Source organism: Pelodiscus sinensis, chromosome 22 (assembly GCF_052426305.1).
Source record: "Pelodiscus sinensis isolate ZL-2025 chromosome 22, ASM5242630v1, whole genome shotgun sequence".
Taxonomy (NCBI): Eukaryota; Metazoa; Chordata; order Testudines; family Trionychidae; genus Pelodiscus; species Pelodiscus sinensis.
In genome coordinates, this window is record NC_143073.1 from 26,938,366 (window position 1) to 26,949,197 (window position 10,832).

Genomic DNA, 10,832 nt, shown 5'->3' on the forward strand with positions numbered 1-10,832 from the left:
CCCCGCAATGCAGCTCTAGAGCCGGCTGCTGGGCGCCTGTTCGTGTGCGCCTGTCCCCCTCCCCGCAATACAGCTCTAGAGCCGGCTGCTGGGCGCCTGTTCGTGTGCGCCTGTCCCCCTCCCCGCAATACAGCTCTAGAGCCGGCTGCTGGGCGCCTGTTCGTGTGCGCCTGTCCCCCTCCCCGCAATGCAGCTCTAGAGCCGGCTGCTGGGCGCCTGTTCGTGTGCGCCTGTCCCCCTCCCCGCAATACAGCTCTAGAGCCGGCTGTGGGCGCCTGTTCGTGTGCGCCTGTCCCCCTCCCCGCAATACAGCTCTAGAGCCGGCTGCTGGGCGCCTGTTCGTGTGCGCCTGTCCCCCTCCCCGCAATACAGCTCTAGAGCCGGCTGCTGTCTGCCTGTTCGTGTGTGCCTGTCCCCCTCCCCGCAATACAGCTCTAGAGCCGGCTGCTGGGCGCCTGTTCGTGTGCGCCTGTCCCCGTCCCCGCAATACAGCTCTAGAGCCGGCTGCTGGGCGCCTGTTCGTGTGCGCCTGTCCCCCTCCCCGCAATACAGCTCTAGAGCCGGCTGCTGGGCGCCTGTTCGTGTGCGCCTGTCCCCCTCCCCGCAATACAGCTCTAGAGCCGGCTGCTGGGCGCCTGTTCATGTGCGCCTGTCCCCCTCCCTGCAATACAGCTCTACAGAGCCAGCTGCTGTCTGCCTGTTCGTGTGCGCCTGTCCCCATCCCCGCAATACAGCTCTAGAGCCGGCTGCTGGGCGCCTGTTCGTGGGCGCCTGTCCCCCTCCCCGCAATACAGCTCTAGAGCCGGCTGCTGTCTGCCTGTTCGTGTGTGCCTGTCCCCCTCCCCGCAATACAGCTCTAGAGCCGGCTGTGGGCGCCTGTTCGTGTGCGCCTGTCCCCCTCCCCGCAATACAGCTCTAGAGCCGGCTGCTGGGCGCCTGTTCGTGTGCGCCTGTCCCCCTCCCCGCAATACAGCTCTAGAGCCGGCTGCTGTCTGCCTGTTCGTGTGTGCCTGTCCCCCTCCCCGCAATACAGCTCTAGAGCCGGCTGCTGGGCGCCTGTTCGTGTGCGCCTGTCCCCGTCCCCGCAATACAGCTCTAGAGCCGGCTGCTGGGCGCCTGTTCGTGTGCGCCTGTCCCCCTCCCCGCAATACAGCTCTAGAGCCGGCTGCTGGGCGCCTGTTCGTGTGCGCCTGTCCCCCTCCCCGCAATACAGCTCTAGAGCCGGCTGCTGGGCGCCTGTTCATGTGCGCCTGTCCCCCTCCCTGCAATACAGCTCTACAGAGCCAGCTGCTGTCTGCCTGTTCGTGTGCGCCTGTCCCCATCCCCGCAATACAGCTCTAGAGCCGGCTGCTGGGCGCCTGTTCGTGGGCGCCTGTCCCCCTCCCCGCAATACAGCTCTAGAGCCGGCTGCTGTCTGCCTGTTCGTGTGTGCCTGTCCCCCTCCCCGCAATACAGCTCTAGAGCCGGCTGCTGGGCGCCTGTTAGTGTGCGCCTGTCCCCCTCCCCGCAATACAGCTCTAGAGCCAGCTGCTGGGCGCCTGTTCGTGTGCGCCTGTCCCCCTCCCCGCAATACAGCTCTAGAGCCGGCTGCTGGGCGCCTGTTTGTGTGCGCCTGTCCCCCTCCCCGCAATACAGCTCTAGAGCCGGCTGCTGGGCGCCTGTTCGTGTGCGCCTGTCCCCCTCCCCGCAATACAGCTCTAGAGCCGGCTGCTGGGCGCCTGTTCGTGTGCGCCTGTCCCCCTCCCTGCAATACAGCTCTACAGAGCCAGCTGCTGTCTGCCTGTTCATGTGCGCCTGTCCCCCTCCCCGCAATACAGCTCTAGAGCCGGCTACTGGGCGCCTGTTCATGTGCGCCTGTCCCCCTCCCCGCAATACAGCTCTAGAGCCGGCTGCTGTCTGCCTGTTCGTGTGTGCCTGTCCCCCTCCCCGCAATACAGCTCTAGAGCCGGCTGCTGGGCGCCTGTTCGTGTGCGCCTGTCCCCGTCCCCGCAATGCAGCTCTAGAGCCGGCTGCTGGGCGCCTGTTCGTGTGCGCCTGTCCCCCTCCCCGCAATGCAGCTCTAGAGCCGGCTGCTGGGCGCCTGTTCGTGTGCGCCTGTCCCCCTCCCCGCAATACAGCTCTAGAGCCGGCTGTGGGCGCCTGTTCGTGTGCGCCTGTCCCCCTCCCCGCAATGCAGCTCTAGAGCCGGCTGCTGGGCGCCTGTTCCTGTGCGCCTGTCCCCCTCCCCGCAATACAGCTCTAGAGCCGGCTGCTGGGCGCCTGTTCGTGTGCGCCTGTCCCCCTCCCCGCAATACAGCTCTAGAGCCGGCTGCTGGGCGCCTGTTCGTGTGCGCCTGTCCCCCTCCCCGTAATACAGCTCTAGAGCCGGCTGCTGGGCGCCTGTTCATGTGCGCCTGTCCCCCTCCCCGCAATACAGCTCTAGAGCCGGCTGCTGTCTGCCTGTTCGTGTGTGCCTGTCCCCCTCCCCGCAACACAGCTCTAGAGCCGGCTGCTGGGCGCCTGTTCGTGTGTGCCTGTCCCCCTCCCCGCAATACAGCTCTAGAGCCGGCTGCTGGGCGCCTGTTCGTGTGCGCCTGTCCCCCTCCCCGCAATACAGCTCTAGAGCCGGCTGCTGGGCGCCTGTTCGTGTGCACCTGTCCCCCTCCCTGCAATACAGCTCTAGAGCCGGCTGCTGGGCACCTGTTCGTGTGCACCTGTCCCCCTCCCTGCAATACAGCTCTAGAGCCGGCTGCTGGGCGCCTGTTCGTGTGCGCCTGTCCCCCTCCCTGCAATACAGCTCTACAGAGCCAGCTGCTGTCTGCCTGTTCGTGTGCGCCTGTCCCCCTCCCCGCAATGCAGCTCTAGAGCCGGCTGCTGGGCGCCTGTTCCTGTGCGCCTGTCCCCCTCCCCGCAATGCAGCTCTAGAGCCGGCTGCTGGGCGCCTGTTCGTGTGCGCCTGTCCCCCTCCCCGCAATACAGCTCTAGAGCCGGCTGCTGGGCGCCTGTTCGTGTGCGCCTGTCCCCCTCCCCGCAATACAGCTCTAGAGCCGGCTGCTGGGCGCCTGTTCGTGTGTGCCTGTCCCCCTCCCCGCAATACAGCTCTAGAGCCGGCTGCTGGGCGCCTGTTCGTGTGTGCCTGTCCCCCTCCCCGCAATACAGCTCTAGAGCCGGCTGCTGGGCGCCTGTTCGTGTGCGCCTGTCCCCCTCCCCGCAATGCAGCTCTAGAGCTGGCTGCTGGGCGCCTGTTCCTGTGCGCCTGTCCCCCTCCCCGCAATACAGCTCTAGAGCCGGCTGCTGGGCGCCTGTTCGTGTGCGCCTGTCCCCCTCCCCGCAATACAGCTCTAGAGCCGGCTGCTGGGCGCCTGTTCGTGTGCGCCTGTCCCCCTCCCCGCAATACAGCTCTAGAGCCGGCTGCTGGGCGCCTGTTCGTGTGCGCCTGTCCCCCTCCCCGCAATACAGCTCTAGAGCCGGCTGCTGGGCGCCTGTTCGTGTGCGCCTGTCCCCCTCCCCGCAATACAGCTCTAGAGCCGGCTGCTGGGCGCCTGTTCGTGTGCGCCTGTCCCCCTCCCCGCAATACAGCTCTAGAGCCGGCTGCTGGGCGCCTGTTCGTGTGTGCCTGTCCCCCTCCCCGCAATACAGCTCTAGAGCCGGCTGCTGGGCGCCTGTTCGTGTGCGCCTGTCCCCCTCCCCGCAATACAGCTCTAGAGCCGGCTGCTGGGCGCCTGTTCGTGTGCACCTGTCCCCCTCCCTGCAATACAGCTCTAGAGCCGGCTGCTGGGCACCTGTTCGTGTGCACCTGTCCCCCTCCCTGCAATACAGCTCTAGAGCCGGCTGCTGGGCGCCTGTTCGTGTGCGCCTGTCCCCCTCCCTGCAATACAGCTCTACAGAGCCAGCTGCTGTCTGCCTGTTCGTGTGCGCCTGTCCCCCTCCCCGCAATGCAGCTCTAGAGCCGGCTGCTGGGCGCCTGTTCCTGTGCGCCTGTCCCCCTCCCCGCAATGCAGCTCTAGAGCCGGCTGCTGGGCGCCTGTTCGTGTGCGCCTGTCCCCCTCCCCGCAATACAGCTCTAGAGCCGGCTGCTGGGCGCCTGTTCGTGTGCGCCTGTCCCCCTCCCCGCAATACAGCTCTAGAGCCGGCTGCTGGGCGCCTGTTCGTGTGTGCCTGTCCCCCTCCCCGCAATACAGCTCTAGAGCCGGCTGCTGGGCGCCTGTTCGTGTGTGCCTGTCCCCCTCCCCGCAATACAGCTCTAGAGCCGGCTGCTGGGCGCCTGTTCGTGTGCGCCTGTCCCCTCCCCGCAATGCAGCTCTAGAGCTGGCTGCTGGGCGCCTGTTCCTGTGCGCCTGTCCCCCTCCCCGCAATACAGCTCTAGAGCCGGCTGCTGGGCGCCTGTTCGTGTGCGCCTGTCCCCCTCCCCGCAATACAGCTCTAGAGCCGGCTGCTGGGCGCCTGTTCGTGTGCGCCTGTCCCCCTCCCCGCAATACAGCTCTAGAGCCGGCTGCTGGGCGCCTGTTCGTGTGCGCCTGTCCCCCTCCCCGCAATACAGCTCTAGAGCCGGCTGCTGGGCGCCTGTTCGTGTGCGCCTGTCCCCCTCCCCGCAATACAGCTCTAGAGCCGGCTGCTGGGCGCCTGTTCGTGTGCGCCTGTCCCCCTCCCCGCAATACAGCTCTAGAGCCGGCTGCTGGGCGCCTGTTCGTGTGCGCCTGTCCCCCTCCCCGCAATACAGCTCTAGAGCCGGCTGCTGGGCGCCTGTTCGTGTGCGCCTGTCCCCCTCCCCGCAATGCAGCTCTAGAGCCGGCTGCTGGGCGCCTGCCCCCCAAGAGCTCTGGAGGCGCCACTGGACCCCCCCAGCTGCAGCCCCCCCCCCGTGTCTGGATGCCCCAGTGCAGTGGTCCCCACCCTTTTCAGGCTGTCGGGGGCGCGGGGGCGGGGCCAGCCCCAGCACCGGGCGGGCGATGCAAATGGGGACCGCGGCCCCGTGTCTGTTGCCCTCTGGCCCCCCCGCCCAGGGCGGGTGCTCCGGCTCTCGGGGCTCGAGAGGGTCCGTGGAGCCCCCCCCCAGGCTGCCAGCGGGGGGGTCACATGGGCCAGCCCCGCCCCCCGCACGAGGGCTCTCGGTGCGGCCCCGCCCCGAAGTGTTGCGCTGTGTCCCACCCCCCTGCGCCCGCCCACGCGGTGGTTTGATCCCCCCCCCCTAGTGTGAGCCAATCCCCGCGCGCATTGGTTTGGCCCAACGGGCTCCCTTTCCCCTCTCAACCAACATGGCCGCGGCGGCCTCGCTTTGATTCGGGCTCGACGTCATTGGGAAACCTCCCTATGCAGGTCCGCGCGGGAGGGGGCGGGCCTAAGGGGCGTGCGCTCCGATTGGTCCGGCGCTGAGTAATGCGCCTCTCGATTGGCCGGGAGTCCTGGGCCAATGGGCAGGCCGCTTGTTCCCGGGCTGACAGCGAGCGAGAGGGAGCGCGAGCGCGGGGGCCTGGCAGGTGAGCGGGGGGGTCTCGGCTCCGGCACCCCCTGGCCGGGAGGGGCCAGAGCTCCCGGGGGCGGGGCCAAAGGGCCCTGGCTGTGCGGGCCCCGCCCCTTGTCCTTCCCCCCCGGGTCCCCCCGGCCCCTCCCCCCGGGGCCACCCCGAGCCCCCCCCCGGGTCCCCCCGGCCCCTCCCCCCGGGGCCCCCCCCGAACTTCCTCCGGGTCCCCCCGGCCCCTCCCCCCGGGGCCCCTCCCGGGTCCCCCCGGCCCCTCCCCCCGGGGCCCCCCAAACTCCCCCCGGGTCCCCCAGCCCCTCCCCCGGGTCCCCTCGGCCCCTCCCCCAGGGGTCTCCCCGACCCCCCCGGCCTCCCGCCCCCGAAGTGCCCTGGCGTGACTGTGCCTCCCCCGGGCAGGAGCCGGCATGGCGGAGATGGAGCCGGCGGCGGAGACGCTGCTGTACGTGGAGCACCGCTACGTCTGCTCGGAGTGCAGCCAGCTGTACGGCTCGCTGGAGGAGGCCCTGCTGCACCAGCAGAGCCACCTGGGCCAGGAGCAGCAGTACGAGGTGGTGGGGCTGGCGGGCGAGGGCGAGGCCGGACTGTACCAGACCCTGGGGGTGCAGGAGAGCAGCCAGTACCAGTGCCTGGAGTGCGGGCAGCTGCTGCTCTCGCCGGGGGAGCTGCTGGAGCACCAGGACCTGCACCTCAAGCGCCTGAGCCAGGAGCCGGAGGCGCCCGCCAAGCTGCCGGCCTCCAGCCAGATCCACTACGAGTGCGTGGAGTGCAAGGCGCTCTTCCTCAGCCAGGACGTGTGGCTGGCCCACCGGCAGGCCCACCGGGCCCCCCCGGAGCCGCCCGCCCCCGAGGCAGCCCCCGCCGGCCAGAGCCAGGCCCTGGTGGACCTGGAGCACTCCTACCGTAAGCTGGAGGAGGCCGCGGCGCCCGACGGGGAGGGCTGTGCCGTGCAGCTCCTGCTCTATGAGTGCGGCGAGTGCTTGCAGCTCTTCCAGACGCCCAAGGACTTTCTGGAGCACCAGGCCACCCACCTGGGTGCCGCGCCCACAGAGGAGCTGGCTGAGCCCGGCCCCTGCCCGGCTGAGCCCCTGCAGCCTGCACCGGCAAGCCTGCTCAATGGAGCAGCCCCCGCCCCCTCGGAGCCCGGCTGCGCGGCCAGCGACCACAGCTACGAGCTGAAGGATGGGCCCGAGGCAGCGGCGGTGGTGGCGCCGCGCCGGCCGAAGCGGGGCGGGCAGGAGCCGTGGTGTGCCGAGTGCCAGCAGGCCTTCCCCTCCGCCCACCAGCTCCAACTGCATCTACGCTGCCACCGCCAGGGGGCCTTCCAGTGCCCGCTCTGCAGCAAGGTGCTACCCACCCCGCAGGCCCTCCGGCAGCACCGCAGCGAGCACAGCGGCGAGTCCCGCTACCTGTGTGTGGACTGCGGCCTGGCCTTCGACACGGAGGCCGTGCTGCTGGCCCACCGGCGCGGCCACTCCCCGAACCCCCTGCACCGCTGCGCCTGCGGCAAGGCCTTCCTCAATATGACCAAGTTCCTCTACCACCGCCGCTCCCACGGCCCCCTGCCGCCCCTCCCGCCGGAGCCCCCCCTGCCCCCTCCGCAGGAGCCCCCGCCCACCCCGCCGGCACCCAAGAAGCCGGACGACGTCGTGCCGCTGGCCATCATCTACTCGGTGGAGAACGCCGAGGCCCACGGGCCCAGCTTCCGCTGCCTCATGTGCAGCAAGGTCTTCTCCAAGCACCTGCAGCTGGTGCGGCACCAGCGCTTCGTGCACAAGCTGGAGCGGCGCCACAAGTGCCAGACCTGCGGCAAGATGTTCAAGAAGAAGTCGCACGTGCGCAACCACCTGCTGACCCACACGGGCGAACGCCCCTTCCACTGCAAGGAGTGTGGCAAGAGCTTCAACTCCCAGGCCAACCTGCTGCGCCACCGCCTGACCCACACGGGCGAGCGCCCCTACCGCTGCGAGATCTGCCAGAAGGCCTTCACCCAGTCCTCCACGCTGCAGCAGCACCTCTTCGTGCACAGCCGCCACTACCCCTACAAGTGCCAGGAGTGCGGCATCAACTTCCACCGCCCCTACCGCCTGCTCATGCACCGCTACCACCACACGGGCGAGTACCCCTACAAGTGCCAGCAGTGCGGGCGCTCCTTCCTCCTGCGCCGCCTGCTGGACGTGCACCAGCTGAGCCACGCCGGGCGGGAGCCCCAGGTGTGCGCCGGCTGCGGGGCCGCCTTCGTCACCGCCCTGCAGCTCCGGGAGCACAAGTGCGGCAAGGTGAGCCGGCGCTTCGAGTGCCCCACCTGCGGCAAGAAGGTCAGCTCGGCCGCCCGGCTCCACGCCCACGAGCTGCTGCACGACGGCGGGGGCACTGGCGCCGCTGCCGCGCTGAAGGAGGAGCCCCCGGCCCTGCCCCCGCCGCCTCCCCCCGCCCGCCGGGCCCCCTGCTCCAAGAGCTTTGAGTGCGCCGACTGCAAGAAGCTCTTCAGCACGGAGACCTCGCTGCAGGTTCACCGCCGCATCCACACCGGGGAGCGGCCCTACCCCTGCCCGGACTGCGGCAAGGCCTTCCGCCAGTCCACCCACCTCAAGGACCACCGGCGCCTGCACACCGGCGAGAAGCCCTTCAAGTGCGAGGAGTGCGGCAAGGCCTTCACCATCGCCGTGCGGCTGGCCGAGCACCGGCGCATCCACACGGGCGAGCGCCCCTACCACTGCGCCGACTGCGGCAAGGCCTACCGCTCCTTCTCCAACCTCTGGAAGCACCGCAAGCTGCACCAGCAGCAGCTCCTGCCCAGCAGCCAGGAGGCCCTGGCCGAAACGGCCACCGCCGCCGCCATGGCGGCCGCCGCCACCCCGGACTACGGCAACACCCTGACCATCATGGAGACCATCGAGATCTACCCCGCCACGGCCGCCGAGCCGGAGGGCGCCCCGCTGGAGAGCATCCAGCTGGGAGGGGTCTGAGCTGGGGGGGCGCCGGGCTGTGAAGGGAGCCTCTTTCCCCTCCTCAGTGCTGGCCCGTGTGGCCTCTGGTCTGGTCACGGCTGGCGAGAGCTGCTGCTCCTGCTCTCGCGGGGCGTCCTGGTGCCCAGGGTCATGTGGCTCTGCCCCCGTGAATCCCCCTTGTGGCCATGTCCCCGTGCTCGGGGCCACGTGGCTCCCCCACCCGTGGCCGCGGTCAGGTCACACAGGGCACTTGCACTTCTCTGGCTGCCCCGGAGGCTGTGTCGCGTCCGGGCGGCTGCGGGACTCCTCCCCCTCCCGCCCCCCAGGCCTGAGCCGCTGAGCTTGGACCGCAAGGAACTAACTTTTTCTATTGACCCTCCTCCCCCGCAGCCATTCCCACCTGTGGAAACGCCTCCCCTCGGCCGGGGGGCCGCTTTGGTATGTATGTTACAATTAAACACGTCACTCGTCAGGCTGCAGTGCCGTTTGTGTGGGGGGGGATTGGAAACGAGCCCTGCTGCGGGGGAAGGGGGGTGGGGCGTCCTAAGGGGCCGCACGGAGTCAGACCAAAGGTCCAGCCAGCCCGGTGTCCTGTCCTCCGGATGCCCAGAGCGAATGAACAGCCGGTAACCACCAAGTGATCCTCCTCGGCGGCCCATTTCCAGCCTCCGACACACAGGCCAGGGACACCCTCCTTGCCCATAACCTCCGTGAATTTAGCAAGCTCGTTTCTGAACCCTGTTATAGTCCTGGCCTTCTCAGCATCCTCTGGCAAGGAGTTCCACAGGTTAACTGCGCCGTGTGAAAAGCAGTTGCCTTCAGTGTGTGTTTAAACCTGCCACCTGTTTTCATTTGGTCACCCCCAGGTCTTGCGTTATGAGAAGCAGCAAATCTTTATTCCCTTTCTCCACATGATTTTACAGACCTATCCCTCCTCAGTCGTCTCTTTTCCAAGCTGAAAACTCCTGGGTTTATTGTTCGCGTCCTGTGGCAGCCGTTCAAACCCTCCTCATTTTCGTTTGCCTTTTCTGAACGTTCTCCAGTGCCGGTCTCTGTCTTTGAGAGGAGGTCACCACGTCTCTGCAGGATTCAAGGTGTGGGCACCCCATGGGTGGACAGAAGAGTCTGTCTCATTCGCTGTCCTGTTCTAGTGATTCCCAACATCCTGTTTGCTTTTCTGACGCCGCTGCCCCGTGCGTGGGTGTTGGCAGAGAACTGTGCACAGGGAGGGCAGCGCTCTCGTGACAGCTCACCTGGCCCCCGGCGGTCTGTGCGCCGTTGGGATGCAGGTCCCCATGTGCATTGCTTTGCATTGATCACCATTAAAATTCATCTGCCGTTTTGTTGCCCAGTTCCTGAGCGTGGGGGGATCTTTGGGGAGCTCTTCCGTCAGTTTGGGATCATCTGCCAATGTCGCCACCTCCCTGGTTCCCCCTTTCTCCAGGTCATTTGTAACTAGGGCCGGGCCCAGTACGGACCCCTGGGGGGCACCCCCGGTTACCTTTCTCCGCTCGGAAAACTGACCATTTCTTCCTGCCCTCTGTTCCCTGCCTAGTCACTGGCTGTCAGCTCGTGGGGCCCTTCCCTCTTCTCCCATGACGGCTTCCTTCGCCCGCGAGCCTCTGCCGAGGGCCCTTATCAAAGGCTTTCCGGAAACCCTAGTGCGCTGCAGCCCTTGGGCCTGCCCATAGGCCTGTGGGCCCCTCCCAGAGCGCGGGGGGGGGGCAGGATCCCTCTGGCAGACCCACCTCGCCTCTGCCCCCCCAGGCTCGCTTTCCCCTGGTCAGACTGTCCCAGCCAGTCTGCCGGGCGCAGGCCAACCGGCCGGGGGCTGCCAGCCCCTGTGGAGCCGTTCAAAGGTCGGCGCCACGTTGGCTCCCTTGGCCCGTGGGTCAGACGCGGTTGGGGGCGGGGCCCAGGCCCAGGCCCAGTTTGTGGTTCCACATTTGGGTTCTCTCTGCACTCGGGCACGTGGCATCCGGCCCCCGGGCCTGTTCCTGTCCCTTGGTCCCTTGCCCCGCAGCCTGGGCCAGGCCCTCGGATCTGCACCCCCCCCCCCCCCCGGCCGTGCAGCCTGAAGCAGAGAATTCAGGGAGTTTCTCTGCAGTGACCTCGACCTTGAGGGCTCCTTCGGTTCTCGCGGGTCCAGGGCCCTGCTGGTCGTCAGCAGCTTCCTGCTTCTGGTGGACGCGGCTGCGGGCCGGCGTTGGGGCTTGGCGAGCCGGTCTCAGATTCTCGCTTGGCCTTTCCGTTCCGCTCTTCCCCTTCATTTGCCGGCTGATGCTTCTGCCTCTGTCCGTGCCAGGACTGAGCGTCCCGTGGGAAGCCCTGCCTCTGTCTCCCGGCCTGCGCCTTCCCGGGGCTCAGCCGCGCTGGCTCCTGTGTTCTCTGGCGTGGGCTGTGGGAGTGGAGCCTCCCCGAGGGCG

At 68.2% G+C, this 10,832-nt stretch overlaps 1 protein-coding gene across 1 annotated transcript; it reads left to right on the forward strand.

Annotated features, from left to right (window-relative positions):
- The first annotated feature begins 5,305 nt into the window (after positions 1-5,305).
- Positions 5,306-10,162, forward strand: ZNF574 (zinc finger protein 574). The gene is made up of 2 exons (XM_075916045.2): positions 5,306-5,456; positions 5,855-10,162. Exons 1-2 carry the CDS (start codon positions 5,390-5,392, stop codon positions 8,422-8,424), a joined length of 2,637 nt encoding a protein of 878 aa, XP_075772160.2. The 5' UTR covers positions 5,306-5,389; the 3' UTR covers positions 8,425-10,162.
- Positions 10,163-10,832: the final 670 nt, after the last annotated feature.

Excerpts from the sequence above, each read along its gene's own strand:
- ZNF574 (XM_075916045.2), top strand. The coding sequence starts at position 5,390 with ATGGGCAGGCCGCTTGTTCCCGGGCTGACAGCGAGCGAGAGGGAGCGC. Across the intron at positions 5,457-5,854 it reads CGAGCGCGGGGGCCTGGCAG|GAGCCGGCATGGCGGAGATG; the intron begins GTGAGCGGGGGG and ends TCCCCCGGGCAG.